The sequence below is a fragment of the Acipenser ruthenus genome, chromosome 5 (assembly GCF_902713425.1).
Source record: "Acipenser ruthenus chromosome 5, fAciRut3.2 maternal haplotype, whole genome shotgun sequence".
In the NCBI taxonomy this organism is placed as follows: Eukaryota; Metazoa; Chordata; class Actinopteri; order Acipenseriformes; family Acipenseridae; genus Acipenser; species Acipenser ruthenus.
In genome coordinates this window covers 37,995,872-38,011,931 of record NC_081193.1, presented here as the reverse complement: position 1 = coordinate 38,011,931, position 16,060 = coordinate 37,995,872, and the positions used below count along the sequence as shown (strand labels likewise).

The 16,060-nt window shown below is 36.3% G+C and overlaps 1 protein-coding gene across 1 annotated transcript in view; it reads left to right on the top strand.

The window, feature by feature from the left end:
- LOC131737219 (hormonally up-regulated neu tumor-associated kinase-like) overlaps nucleotides 1-14,863 on the top strand; it is a 40,410-nt gene extending 25,547 nt beyond the window's left edge. Inside the window, exons 3-10 of the mRNA XM_059024780.1 lie at nucleotides 1,427-1,719; nucleotides 2,932-2,987; nucleotides 4,053-4,191; nucleotides 5,516-5,643; nucleotides 8,291-8,426; nucleotides 9,195-9,372; nucleotides 10,287-10,521; nucleotides 13,354-14,863. Coding sequence (XP_058880763.1) covers nucleotides 1,427-1,719; nucleotides 2,932-2,987; nucleotides 4,053-4,191; nucleotides 5,516-5,643; nucleotides 8,291-8,426; nucleotides 9,195-9,372; nucleotides 10,287-10,521; nucleotides 13,354-14,126 — 1,938 coding nt within the window. The 3' untranslated portion in view covers nucleotides 14,127-14,863. The remainder of the gene's footprint in view (nucleotides 1-1,426; nucleotides 1,720-2,931; nucleotides 2,988-4,052; nucleotides 4,192-5,515; nucleotides 5,644-8,290; nucleotides 8,427-9,194; nucleotides 9,373-10,286; nucleotides 10,522-13,353) is intronic.
- Nucleotides 14,864-16,060: the final 1,197 nt, after the last annotated feature.

Below are 16,060 nucleotides of genomic sequence, written 5' to 3'. Positions count from 1 at the left end.
TCCTAATATCCACTGTCATGCCAATAATTAAGGTAACTGTAGATAACTGTGTTATAGGGGACAGGTCAAGGATCAGCTCAGTCACTGTTACTGCACTCAGGCACTGTTCTGTAAAGCATAGGAGAATAAAGAAGGAATGAACAAAATTATTGAAGCACAAGGGCTATTAGTTCCCAACAAGTGGCATTAAAGTAACTTAGAGTAAATTAAATGGTATCATTTAGCATGAAGACATTATTCATGTGTAAGTAGAAGGTTTGCCAGGATTACTGGTTTGTGAGGTCAAAAACAAAACTGCTTGTTCCCTAGGTAATGAATTTCACCCACAGTAACAACAGTTCAGTCAGGAAACTCACAAGAGTAGACAACACTACAACATTATATTTACACTACATTCTTTGGTCTCGCCTTTCGAGGTACCCCTGCCCATAAATGAGCTTGCAGATAAGTGGAGAGGCTGACCATAGGGAAGCCATGGGCAGGGGGGCAGGATAGCTGCCCTCCCCGTTAGTTGAAGCCAAAAAGCAGGTGGAGGCTGGGTAGGAGGAGGCAAACTCTGGCGCACAGGCGGGACGTCATGGATTGAGGTAAGATATAAATCTTTTCCTTGACGAGCACTGGATGTATTGTTTATCGAAGAACAAATATAGAACTTTCTATTCAATTGACGATTTGATGTGGTATTGGAAGCACCTCAAATGATGTTTACATGATTTGATCTAAGGTTAAAGTGAGTTCCCTGCCAGAACCACCGCTTTGCTTAATTGCGTCATTACCATCAATAGTTTACCAAACAAATACATTTCCAACTGTATAAGTGTGGCAGGATAGCAGCAGAGGGAAGACTCAGAGACAGAAAGGGCAGTGAAACCAAAATATTTTAATTAACAAAACACAAATAAAAAGGCACGATGGCCAACCAAAAAGACAAACAGAAAACAGGCTTTAAACAAACCAAAAAGAACCTCTCTCTCTCTCTCTCTCTCTCTCTCTCTCTCTCTCTCTCTCTCTCTCTCTCTCTCTCTCTCTCTCTCTCTCTCTCTCTCTCTCTCTCTCTCTCTCTCACTCACACTCTCTCTCTCTCACACTCTCTCTCTCTCTCTCTCTCTCTCTCTCTCTCTCTCTCTCTCTCTCTCTCTCTCTCTCTCTCTCTCACGTCGTCTCACAGTTACAAACACTCTCCTCCTTACAAACACTCACCTACTAACATACCCAACCACTCCCTTTTATACAGGTGCCTGGGCTAATTGGGCAATTCGCACCTCATTAGCCCAGGCACATTCCACACATTCCTCACTGAACCACACCCCAAACTCACTCACATCCACTCTAAACAATACAAAAACACAGAACCACCACAAAATAGGCTGCACCCCATCACAATAAGACTACTTAAGTGTAACATTACTTAAAAATGTATCCCCAGGTGGCAATAAAAGTGATTGACAAGAAGAAAGCGAAACAGGACTCTTATGTTCTGAAGAACATGAAAAGGGAGCCCCGGATTCACCAGATGATTAAGCACCCGAACATCGTGCAGCTGTATGAGACGCTGGAGACAGAGAACTCCTACTACATGGTGATGGAGTTGTGCCTGGGGGGGGACCTCATGGACAAGATCTGTGACAGGAAGAAGCTGGAAGAGAGTGAGGTCAGAATGTACACCAGGCAGATCATGTCAGCTGTGGAGCACATGCACCGCCATGGCATTGTACACAGGTAGCAAAACTCTTGTCGGAGAATGAATACTCTTTGGCCACATTTTAGTTTTGGAGCTGCAGTTTTTTTTTTGTTTTTTTTTGTGAAATTTAGTGTGCATGAAGAACATTGGCTACCAATAGAACTTCCCCTTATAACTGTAATATCTTCTCATCTAGTCATTCAGTCCTTGGTCCCCCTCAAGTAGAGACTGACAATTGTGCAAATTTGTGCTTTGTGAATTTAAATAATGTCCAATGGCATTCATTTATTTTATGACCTGATCCGGATTTGACATCTTGCATCCAAAGTGGGTTGCCCCTTACTTAGCCCCCTTCATGTGAAACTTAATTGGATTTAACTAATGCTTACTTAGTGTAAATTGAATTTGTGTTATTAATATAGAGTCCTTCCTTTAAAAAAAATAAACATACAATATTGTGCTTTACAGCAATGCAACGGATATGCATTACTGGTGTACTCAGATGTTATTTATGTACGATTCAGTAATAGTGTATATTTATTTAAGCAAAAATAATTCTGGATTTGCAACCCATAAACTAGAGCTGTACCCACATTTTGTTTTTATCAGTTTGATGTGTTAAACATATTTTCATTTTATATATTCATTTTATATTTTAAAGTTATTATTATTATTATTAGTTTATTTAGCAGACGCCTTTATCCAAGGCAACTTACAGAGACTAGGGTGTGTGAACTATGCATCAGCTGCAGAGTCACTTACAATTACATCTCACCCGAAAGACGGAGCACAAGGAGGTTAAGCGACTTGCTCAGGGTCACACAATGAGTCAGTGGCTGAGGTGGGATTTGAACCGAGGACCTCCTGGTTACAAGCCCATTTCTTTAACCACTGGACCACACAGCCTCCTAAAGTAAAAGCCGGTGCTCATTATCAGGGTTTATTTTGAACAGGATCACCTTAAATTGGTCACAAATTCTACTGCATAATCTGTTCAACTGAACAGTATTTAGAAACTAAGCTATTCAATTCCCTTGATGCTATGATTGCTGACACTTTTCTATAATGTGTTTACTTGCTATGTGGAAGAAAGATATAGTACAATTACAAGAAATGTATACTAAGAAACTTGATGAAATATAGTATATCTTGTTAACAGTTTTAAATCTGTTTCACTTAAAGTTAACTTTTTCGTTTGTTTATACTATTATTCTTTTTATTATTTATTGTTGTCTCGTTTATGTTCACAGGGATCTCAAAATTGAAAATTTTCTTTTGGATGAATACAACAACATAAAAATTGTTGGTATGTATAGATCTTGGATCAATTTTTGTTTCAGTTTTTGGAAATGGCCTATTTCATCAGCCTCATAATTTAAAAACTTGGCAACAGAATCCACGTATTGTCCACTCAAATCTAAGACCTTTATAAAACCTGCTCCCTAGTGAATTGAACAAGGTCCAGGATTTGAATGGAAGACTATATCAGTGGTTCAGAAACCCGCATCTGGGAGTGCACTGAAAACTTTTGTATTTTTAAGCAAAGTGGTTTTCAGGAAATATATTAATGTGACTTGTGTGGTAAATTGAAAAAACATGATGTCATTAGAAAACTGAGTAGACAACAGAATTAGGAAATCATAATTAAAAACATAATATAAAGCCAATGGGCTAGGACTCAAGAAACAACAGGATAGGACTTTTAACTGTGTTCCTTGGATACACAGTTAAATATTATTATTTTTGGAAATCTAGCTAGCACATACAATCACATCATCAAAAACTTAAGCTACTATCGCTCAACTGGAAACACTTAATCCTGATCTTAGTATATCCTTTTGTTTCAATTCTACAAACTCTGAAAGATCTATCTCCTTTAACAATATAATTATGTAAGAAGTGCTTTAGAAAGTGTTTTTCATTAGTCATCTACAAATATACCTCTCTGGGGTTTCCCCATGATGCACTGTGGTACAGAAGCATCACAGGTTCATGTGTATTTTAATTGTTGCCATGGAGTTTTTCCGTGTATGCCTTCAACAATGAGCGAGGTTTCATTTAGTCTGCAATATGGACCACAGCCATACACCATAAAACATACAAAAGCATTTGAGAAATGAAATGAGGCTATGAAATCCAGGGGGGGGGGGGGGGGGACGGGGGGGTGACGGACATGACAGTTAAATTAGTATGTATTTATTGGAAATCTTTTGTGCATGCATAATTACAATGGAATAAACTACCTTTACTATAAGGTGTTCCTGACCAAGCAAGAAAGTGTAAAATGGCATCAGAGGTCAAGCTTGTGTATGTGTACTGTAGCCGAATGGACTTGAAAATGCACCTACATGTTCTCCTTCTGCTTACACAGATTTTGGGTTGAGCAACACTTTGAAACCAGAGTACCTATCCCTGGAGCTGCTAAATACACAGTGTGGGAGTCCTGCTTATGCTGCCCCAGAGCTCCTTGCTCATAAGAAATATGGCCCGAAGGTAGACGTGTGGTCAATGTAAGTAGCTGACAGGACAGGAAAGAGAGCCAGTTTGCTGTCTTGAAGAGTCGTGAAAATAGCTATTTGCCAGTAACAAATGTGTGTTGCTAATACAAGCGGCCGTGTAGACTCCGTAGCAGTCACCTCACTATTTTCCCTTTTCTTTCACTTCCAAACGTTTATTGGATTGGTTTATGGGTAATGGAAAGTTCAGCTGTTCCTTTAATGAAGAGCGGATTGGATTTCCGTTAGACATTCCTTTAGGTTTACACACTAGTTAATGCAGAGGTTTCTGGTGTCCAGTTTGCTTCAGACCACTCGAGGCTGGCTCGAATCATATTTACTGGAGTAAATCATTAATGTTGCTTGTAAATTAATGTTGCTTGCAAAGGGTTAAATAAAATGAAATCTGTATTTAAGTAGGCCAGGCCAATTCCCCTTGTGCCATGATTATTTCATAAAGATGAGTTTGCAATCTGATACCCATAAAATATTAGATCCCAGTGGCTATTAAGCATTTATGGAGATCAGTTGGGTGATTCCAGTTTACTGTAAAAAAGTGAAAAGCTAAATTCCTAACTTGCTTTATCTTTACTAAAAACTTTCAAAACAGTATCAGGTGCTATATTTGGATATGCAAATTGCATTACAACTGTAAAATGTGCTAATTAAATTTTTTATCCTCACATTTTAACAATATTTAGAATTGTGTAATGAAACTTATAATACCATTTTTCTTTTAATATTGCCACCTACTTTCTGTCTTGGTTGGGCTAATTCAATCTATAGCGTCTGAATCACTTTCTTGAATTTGAAACTTTGGCCGAACTATTGATACAAAAAGTTATTCCACATGCTGTGAATGTAGGTCATACCACATTTGACTGGCTGTGCAGTTGAAGGCTATACTGTATCTTGGGATTGCTGTACAACACATTTTGTTATAGCATCGTGGTTCAAGATACAGTAACCTTGGTGGGGGTGTGTGGCTTAGATACCATTTATACAGGGGTGCTGAAGCACTGCCAACCTGATGTTTCTGATACTCTGTTGACTTTCAATGAGATTGCATATGTTTAAGATTAGTGTAAAACAGAAAATGAAAAATACATTAAGAAAATAATTGATCAAAATTACTCTCACCTCTGTTAAACGTATTCCATATTACTCATCTAGCAGAAGGTGTAAGTACTAGCTAAAAAGGCTAAAGAAATACAGTATACACTGTTAACCATACACTGACAACTAATAAACATGCTATTTATATTCTGAGTATATGGCGCATGTTTATTGTTAGATTATTAATAAATGTAATCTTTGTTGTTGTGTTTGATGTTGACAGTGGTGTAAGCATGTTCGCTATGCTGACCGGCACCTTGCCCTTTACTGTGGAGCCATTTAACATTAAACAGCTGCATCAGAAGATGATCAACGGTGAAATCAGTCCTATGCCACCGGACATCAGCAAAGGTAAATGTGCACATTCTTAAAGTAATGTTATTAATTTGAGGAGAGGACTCTTATGTCAGTGGTTTCATTGTTTCAATATTACTTAAGTCAAATGATTATGCAGGGCGAGCTGGAGTAAATCATGTGTTACTCTGCCATTTTCCCTCTCCTCAGTCTTGTGATCTCAGATTTCCCATAAATAATACAATTCTCCTAATCTGCAGTGGTGCTGGTACCAGGATTCCTGCAGATTTTGATTTAAGCAAACTCAAGACACTCAAGCATACTTCCATGGAGTGATTTCTATGCTATTGTTTGCTGTGTTAGCCCTGATAACAACAACAAATAAGCAAATAGTTATTTTAATTCACTTAGATATTTTTAAGAGGTCGAGTAGTCCAAACAGAACCACAAACTGAGGTAACATTCAAATATAATATAACTAGGCTTGCTACTATTCGATGTTTATTTTAGAAATAATTTACTGTTTTTTTTTCAATCTTTATTTTTTAATTCAAGCAGAGAATGTGTGAAATCAACCTTTATGCTTTAAAAAAAGAAAAAAAAAACTTTTTATGCCATTGAGAAACGTCTCATTTAGCAAAACCCCTATCATATTCAACATGCAACAAAACCATGGTTACCAACATTCTAATTGAAATAACGTTTGGTCACAGCGGAGCTATACCTTGTAAAGATAAAGATCCTACACAAATTAAAAAATTGTCTCAAATAAACCGTAGAAAACACAGCATATAAAACTGTATTACACAGACTTGTATAGCATAAATTTAAGATTAAAAATAATATGCACAGAAGAAAACATTGAACAGATAGTTGAACAGAACTAACATATTAATCGGTCTGAGCACCCCCTCTCCTGCTTCACAGCACAGCTGGACTCAGAGTCAATGGCAGACAGGCCCGCTTCGTTCTGCCACGGAGACTTCAGCCATCGGTCAGGGTATTGTGCTCAATATTCTTTAAGTTTTTTCCCTCTTGCACTGCATTTTCAAATCAAACTAGTAACTGTTACTGTATAACTATAGCAAAAGCTTACCTACACCTTAACCCGCTAATTTCAAAGTAGGAGCTTTGAATAACAGGCGCTGTAGCTGCACAGTCGATGCAGGTCTTGATGATTGACAATCACTTAAACGAATGAGAGCATTCTAGCACTGCTTCAGTCAACGAGATCTGTCAGAACAGGGTGAAATGACAGTGACAGTGAAACTACAGTACTAACGGACCACTGAGATGACTGACAGTGACCCCTAGCCATTCAGAGCAGAATGGAGACGGGACAGACAGTAAGTATAAAAACTACACAAACTAGAGATCATTTCTTAAATGATTACTTTTGGTAAGAAAAGAAAAAATAGCAAGTGGTTTTACCGACGTTTATCGTATATAAATTTATTTCAGTCGAACTCAAATTTTTTGGGAATTAGACGTTTAATGAGCTTACCGATTAATATCGAAAAGTAGCAAGCCTAAAGATAACCAAAATCTGTGGAGATGTACAGCTATAGCCGAAAGTTTTGCATCACCCTATAGAATGAATTAATTTTGCTCTATAATGTTACGTTAACATATTGAATTACATACCGCTTTGTAGTTTTCAACTGCATAATGAAAAACTGAAAAAAATGGAAAAATGGAAAAATTTCAAAATCCAATATGAAATACTGTACTACTATTATGGCTTCAGTAGACTTTTGCTATTACATTTTGTAGTTTCTTTGATTACATGTTAAGCAAAAGATCTCAATTACGTTTATATAGTTCTTTATTTTATTATTTATTTTTTTAATTATGTCTCAATCCTAAAATTCTAGGTGATGCAAAACTTTTGGTCATAGCTGTATTTCAGTACCTCTTGTTTGCGGGTGTTATCGTTTGAAATGGAAGAGGGCAAGAATAATAGTGAATTTCCCTCTGGGTTAATTTCAAAAGGGTTAAAGTCTGGGTGGTGACGTCAAGGTTCCTGAGTTCAGACTCTCACAGGTGTCACACTGGTCTCATGGGTTACGTCATGTTGTCCAGCAAGCCTGATAGAGAAACCTGACCAGGGAGACTTGAGACAGCAAGATAATTATAACTCGATATCTGAGCTGGTACAGCACCACCTTGCTTATCAGATGACCTGGGTTTACCTCACTGATTTCTTCCTACTGTGCTGCACCCACTTCATCAAAGCCTTTTCCCAGACAAGCTCACTGAGCGATGCTATACTGGCCTTTCCCAAACAGGAACTCAAACCAATTACATTTCACACTTTGTTCATCCAATACTTGTGGCACCTGACTGAAGTCCTGTCATAATAATAAAAAAAAAAACAGTTGGATAAAACAAAATAGTGTGTTAATGTTACAAGTGTTATCAATAATTACATAGGAAATTATAGCTGCAAATCTACTGTATATTCCGATAATAATGTTCAGTTGGGAATGTGAATTTGGGACCCTTAATTTAAAAATGTCTGTGACTATTATCCCCCACTGGGGATGCATATCTTACATACATAGGTCACACTTTAGAGTTGTACATATATCTTTAAGTATTGTAACATCTATCTACAAACCACTTTTATTGAAAAAGGCAGGCAATGAAGTAGGTAGTTTGGGTTTGAGTATGTGTGAGGAATCCTTTTTTGTGTCCTTTACAGGGGCTATGCAGTTTTTGATGTCTTTCCTTGAGCCCGATCCTGCCAAACGGCCACATATTAAAGAGGCTATGGAAGAGAAATGGTTAAACGATGGCTATATCAAGAGACCCCTTAATTCAGTTTCTTACAAAAACAGGTACAATGTATTAATAGTTCAGAGAACAAGGAATGCTCTCGGGAATATTGTTTTATAAAATGCATGTTTTTAATATTTTTTCCAGATTATCATTAGTGCTGCCAACGAGCTCAGGCTGGAGCTCTGATTTGTACTGTTGGCTGTGATCCACTTCTATTCTACGATCAGAGCTTGTCTCTTTATATCTCTGTCCTTGGCTCACTCTCTGTTTCACAATGGTGTGCATTCCATATGGTCCAGAAAGATGTGAATAGTTAATTAAGTTAGGCACTTTATGTGTGTACTTTATGGAATGATTACCTGTCATTACGGGAAAATAATATTTCTCTGTAGGTTGTTTGCTTGTTATTATTACAACTGTGAAACCTTTATTTTTCAGGCTAATTGAAATTAGTGGGTGTTGTGGAGTACTGTAAATATTTCAGAAAGTAAAACATGGGCTGTTGGATAATTTAAATTTTAATACAATGTTGAGAATAAAGCTTTATCATATTGTTTTGTGTAGCAAAATTATGAAAGTCAAATATGTAACAATGCATTCAAGTCTCTTTAATGTTTTCCTTATCTTCTTATTAACACTTTAAAAGCTTTCAGAGTTCAACAACATGTAATCTGGACCATTTAAATGGATGCCCACTGTGCACAGTAACCTATGATAGGACATTTATTGTGGTGCCCAGATTATTAATCAGGACAAGCTAATCAGATGCTCCACAGAACTATGTTATGCCACAAAACAAAATCGCTTACTGAAAACTTCTGTTCCAGACTCCGTCCAGATGAGCTCAATTCTGCAGTTTTAAACTACATGACAGAAAATCTGGACTTCAGCCTTTCAGACATCATTAACACATTAATCAACAACCGCCCATCTTCAATCATGGCAGCTTACTGCTTACTTGTAAGGAAACTGATCAGGCACCAAAAAGGCCTTAAAACCATGAAGGTAAATGTATTGTAATGATGATATGTAATAATTTATTGAATACATTAATGCCCTTGGATTCAGGTGTGTATATTATTATACTTGGTTGATAATTGTTGGTGATGGAGAAATATTACTGTGAAAGGGCAGCTATTATAAGAAATATATATATATATATATATATATATATATATATATATATATATATATATATATATATATATATATATACTACTAATACCAATAATAAAAACTATAGAAATATACATACTGTACATAAACTCTACTCTAATCCTTGTATTATTATTTATTTCTTAGCAGACGCCCTTATCCAGGGCGACTTACAATTGTTACAAGATATCACATTATACATTATTTCACATTATACAGATATCACATTATTTTTACATACAATTACCCATTTATACAGTTGGGTTTTTACTGGAGCAATCTAGGTAAAGTACCTTGCTCAAGGGTACAACAGCAGTGTCCCCCACTGGGGATTGAACCCACAACCCTCCGGTCAAGAGTCCAGAGCCCTAACCACTACTCCACACTGCTGCCCATGCTTGTAGAAACTGGAGCCACCAGGGCTCTTTTTGCTGAGCCTACAGTAAAGGGAAATACTGCCAAAAAGCTCCAAACACATGTACAGCATTCTATGTGTTTCAGTTCTTTACATGTAGGTTTTAAACACATTTCATGAAGGGGTTGTCTACCATACCATTTCTAACATCAATTTACTGTATGTGTGTTCTATGGGATTCTCTCTTGTTGAGATGCTCCCTATCAAACTGAAATGACTTCCAAGTGTATGTCAGATTATTGATGCATTGAATGTACAGTATTGGGTTACTTTAGTGTCAGTTTCATCTGCTGCTATGTAATCCTCTCAGTTGTTATTACACATGTCCCATCATCAAAAATTCTTTCAGAGGGACACCATCACAGAAAAGAGCACAAAGCAAACCAACAAACCGTTCTGGAACCCCAGTCATGAAGCTGAAACCCAGAGCAGTAGAATGAAGACTGAGATGGCAGCACAAGAAAACCAGAAGAACAGTGAGAAGAACACAGATATTCCTTCCTCAGCTCCTGCACTGGCTGAAGTGATAACTGAGGAGGAAATTGCCATCACACTGGAAAACAAAGAAAGCTACTTTCCTGAAGGTAATGTGACTTGGACTGTAGGGCCCTGTCTTATAAAACTATTCCAGGGTGACCTAGTCTGGGATAATGACTAACACCGGAATGTTTTTTTAGCTCTTTTGAACCACGGTTGGTTTTACACCAGAGATGGAGGTCATCTAAATGCTGTTGGGCATACATTTCTGGGAAGCCAGCCAGTGGAAGAAATAGCAGCATGGTTAATCTCAACTACTGGTGTAAAAATAGACTTAATAAAATAGGGGTAAATAAGACCACTGTGGTTGATATTCCCTGAACCAGACTGACCTCAGATGTTTCTATTTTGTTAAAGAGAAAGGGGTATGTTTGGGATTTTTCCTTTTGCTCAGTTAGCTTGTTTAAAGTATTTTATGTTACACAACAAGCACTGCAATGTTAAAGAAGCTATTGCCTAACAAGATGGTACAAAAGAGCCATTTTACCCCTTTTGTGATTAATTCATAATGGGACACCTTGTAATTAAGCTCTTCAGGAATTCAAAGTAGTCCTGTGGGCAATCAGTACAAAAATGGAATTGGATTTCCACAGGCTGGCCTGTGCAGTTAAGATCATCTCTAATCAGAGTTGCTCCTACTCTAACACAGACACGATGCTGCCTGTAGTATTCATGTAATTGCACATGTAATACATATTTAAAGAATTTAAATACAAAGTTTCCAAGGACAGAGTACCTAAACGAGAGGGTGAGGACAAAAAAAAGAACAAGAAGGGGGAAAGATAGGAAGACTCAAACATAGAATAATGTATTACACACATTTAAAACACAATGATCAATACATTATAATTGCACTTCCAATAAATAACTGCATTTTTAACTTAAGGCAGTATTTAAGAACAGGTGCACAGTTCTCAAATGACTAAAAAATACATCTGAATAATATAATTTCAGCAGAATCGTTATAGATGAATTAGATCAACGGTACAAGCCAGAGAGAGATCCAAGTTACTCCTGATTAATATAAGAATCAATAATGTTAACCAACAAATAACCTCTGTAGACCAACGGCATGCTTTTTTATTGCAAGCATACTGTATGAAAGATTGCAAGAGGATATCCTCATGTTAAAAATGTAACATGCTCTGTGTGTATAAGACACATGCTTAGCAGCCATGAGTTACATTCTGGTATGCATCATATACAATTCTTGTATATTACCCTATCAAAAACAACAATCTATACGATAATGCAGGGCAGCAGTGTGGAGTAGTGGTTAGGGCTCTGGACTCTTGACCAGAGGGTTGTGGTTTCAATCCCAGGTGGCGACACTGCTGCTGTACCCTTGAGCAAGGTACTTTACCTAGATTGCTCCAGTAAAAACCCAACTGTATAAATGGGTAATTGTATGTAAAAATAATCTTATATCTTGTAACAATTGTAAGTCACTCTGGATAAGGGCATCTGCTAAGAAATAAATAATAATAATGCATACCTTGTATAGAAACAACCTATACAATATGTATAATGCATACATTCTCCTAAAATCGAGTACATATAGAGGGAAGTACATTTTTAGGGTCCTTGTTCAAAAATGGGGACCCTTATACGCTGATCATGTCTGTCTGTCTGTCTGTCTGGCCATCCGTCCATCCGTCCTTCACAGTATACCGGGTGAGTCCAATAACTGCCTTAATTGTGCACCAATCCTCACCAAGTCTAGCCTCCTATAGACATTTCCGATTGATTATAATCTGATAAACTTTCGATTTGATATGAATATTTGTATCCTGTACATGCACTCATTCACTTTAAGCAGTTCAAAAACATTACCTTATGATGTATCCGCCTAATGCGAGTGCACAAAACACATTGTAGAGACTAGAGAAGTCCTTCAAGTAACGCTGGGCTGTAAAGTAAAACTTATTGTCTATTATACAGGAAATACACAAAGCAGACTACTTCCCACGGTAAAAAGCCAAGGGAAGCTAGTTAAATGCCATTTGATTTTAACTTCCAACATGTAAAACCAAAACAACATGCATTCAATATCATATCACTGTTGTCAACGTTAGTCTTTCGTTTTTGAAAATGCCAAACATGGTTGCAACGTTATAGCAGATGACTTTGAAAAATAACACTATTGTTATGATCAGCATATTTCAAACAATGTAAAAATGTTATTAATGGTTTTACTTTTAATATTATTAACCAAAAATTAAACATATCATTCACTTTCTTTGTTCTGCATACTGTTGGTGTGCATACATATTTAAACAACACTTTTTACTATTAGCCGAATAGAATGTTGCTACACTTAATTTATATTAAAATGCCCACAGTCGACTCCTATCACTATAATATATATATATATACATTTAAACTGTTACATGGATAGAATCTGTGTTCCATAAAGTACAGTATCTAGTAAGTTAAATATTACTCAAATGTAAATTATACATTTCATTTATAACTATTGCATTGACCCACGTCTGTATGTCTGTCACAATCTACATTGTAAACACAATATCTGTATTGATATTTCACCGATCTACAACAAACTTGTATTTTAATTTACACCTAGCCTTCTATAGAAGTTTTAGAATGCATTTGACTTTAACCTTGCGCATATAATGGGATTATGAGGACCATCTGCATGTGCCTGCACTGGTTATCTGTTTTTTGAATTTCTGTATTGTTTGTCTTTTACTCAGATACATTCTTGTTTTTCAATTAATATGTGTACACTATTATGAAATTGTTAAATTAAGGTTTGAATGAAACTGAAACGTAGTGTATTCTGTTGACCTAGTAAAATGTATTGACCGATTAGATTAGCTTCATTTAGCAGCCTTATGACTTACTCTCTCAATTTGCAGTTTCGAAATTTGCTGATAGAGAACTTGTCCATCTTGCACCACCAAAGTGTTCTGGGAAGAATGTTTTGGATAAGCCTGGAGAACTAGCTGTGGATATACAAGTAAAGGTTGAGATAAACATTGACCCAATGGAGGCCAGCAAATCAGCAAAGCTTCCGGAGCAAATAACTACTGCCTTTGAGAATACTCCAGTGGAGCCAATAAAATATCAAGAAAATGAACAAACTTCAAAACCTCAAACATCACCCACGGACAACGAGACGCTTAGACTGGTGCTGGAGAACAAAGCTCACTGCATTGGACCACAACAGGAAACAAGATTTAAGGATATTCTTCAAGCGATGGATGACAAGGGATTGTCTCCTGCTTGGCGTTGCCAAGAGAAGGAAGGACGCCATTTTGTTGCAATCGATTCATCTCAGCTGTCCCCTTTGCCAAAGCTGAGGCAGACTGCACTGAGGGACAGTATCTCCAGGAAGATCACATGGATTGGGATAGCGAGACACTCAACCAATGATTCCCCTCCATTCCTAGTCAATGGCTCAAGACCTCCTTGTTTTCCTTCTTCGCGTCAGCAAGCACTGATTGTTAAAAGCCTGCGTCATTCCAAAGAGAAGACTTGCGCTCCTGTCAATAACAACATTGTCAAAAGGCACTCCATACAGATCAGACACACTCATAAAGGGGCTGACTTGAATCTGCCAGTACTCTCTCAACCCTTCCAGTCCAAGTCTGACAAGAAGACTGAGTTGTTAAGAATGGATTTTGGGTGAATGAGATTCGGGGGAGGGAATCTGAGGTTTTAACCTGCACTTGCAAAATGCGTAGGCACATACTGTACTGTAGCAGCAGCAAATTTTTAATTTGTGCTGATTATACTTTTTTTTTTTTTTCTTTGGTCAATAATTCTTTAGTCATAAAGGAAATACAATCTGACTGGCATACACATATGAATCGCAGTAAGAAATACAGCCTGCTCTCACCATTGATTCTGTAATAGATTTACAAGGCTATTTTAATTCACATCAGAACAGAATGAATTCAGTTGCAGATGGAAAGACTATGTAGGACTGATTTGGGTGCTCTCATATGATAATGTTGGGCAATTAGTCTAATTGTAATGCATGTTTGTAGCCCTTAGAGATGTGTTATTGGGTGACTCCATGCAGTGATATGTACAAAATGCTGTATTAAATGTATGTGCCAAAGTTTGTATTTCATTCTTAACATTTACTAAAAATGAGAACTAATGATAAAGCAACACATTTTAGTTAATTATTTAAATAATAACCAAACAATCTGGTATCATTTTTTATTTCATATTTTTGTGAAAGGATTTTATTATGTATTGAATATTTAAGGCATTCACTTTTACCTACTGTATGGTTAAAGGAAAATCTACATTGCCTTCTGTCAAGGTATAACATGAAGTAGTTTGCAGATGTTTCTGATAACAAGTATAAATGCTGTAAAAATAAATAAATAAATATAATTTAAAATAAAAAAAAGATTACAGGTATGTAAATATGAAAGTTTACAGTTTTGTAATGAATGTTTGTAATTGTATTATTGAAATAAATGTGTTTTGTTGTAAAATTACTGTTACATAATAAAATGTGTTTTTGTTTTTTTTATTTAAACTACCATTGCTGTAAAACAGCCTCAATGTGCTCGGCGGAGTAAGCAGACAAACATTTTGGCAAATTCCAGTATTTACTTGACTTGCCTTTTTTAGAACAAAACTGCCCATGAATGGATATTGTTGAGGGGATCATATGTTAGTTCAAGGTGAACTGCTTTTTCAAGGCTCTGGCACACAATTGTCCTGATTTGAATTAAACTGTGGATGTAGGTCTTGGTGACATGCTTTTTCAAATTATTGACACTTTAAATAATATTAAAATATGTTGATAGTTTCTATTACTTTTTTTTTTTTTTTAGAAAACAATGGTGCAATATGTAATATAGCTATGGCTTTTCAAAAATATATCAGTAAAACCATCAAAAGTAATCCAGTACTGTTATTTTTTATTTTTACTTTTTTTTAGCTCATGTTACAGAAGCATCATGTGGTGCCACAGTTTATTGTTTATTGGTGCCAAAGTGATTTTCTGAGAACCATTTTTCTGTGGTAACAACAAAAACAACAACAGCCAGTAACAACAAAACATTTAATTAGTACCAGAGTAGAACACTTGTTGCACAAGATATGCAGCTTTTAGTTAGTATCCTAGATTAGCAGGGTTCATAATTGTTATATTTACAGAACTCCAATTTCAAAACCAGTTTACGGTGGTAGAAGCCGAGGGCATTCTGAGTATTCAGAAATTATTTTGGTGACTTCATGATCGCGCTTGGCAGCACAAATCGGCTTCAGGTGAATAATGTTGCTAAAGTCCAACAAAAATGAACATACACATGTAATACTGGTTTTAACAAATGTCTTATCTGAGATTTGAAAAATAATCCAGTTAAATGTGTTAAAAACAATTATTAAGTAGAAAAAAAGCTTACCTGTCAACATCAATAAAATTAAATCAATAAAACATCATTGGTTTCAAGACGCCATTATAACTGTTAATGTTTTCGGTTACAAAGTTAAAACACATGTTTTTAAAAAAATATATATATATATTTTTTAAAACCATACACTTGAATGAACTCTAAAGTATAAAAATTTCATAGAAAACTTCATTTTCTAGTGTGA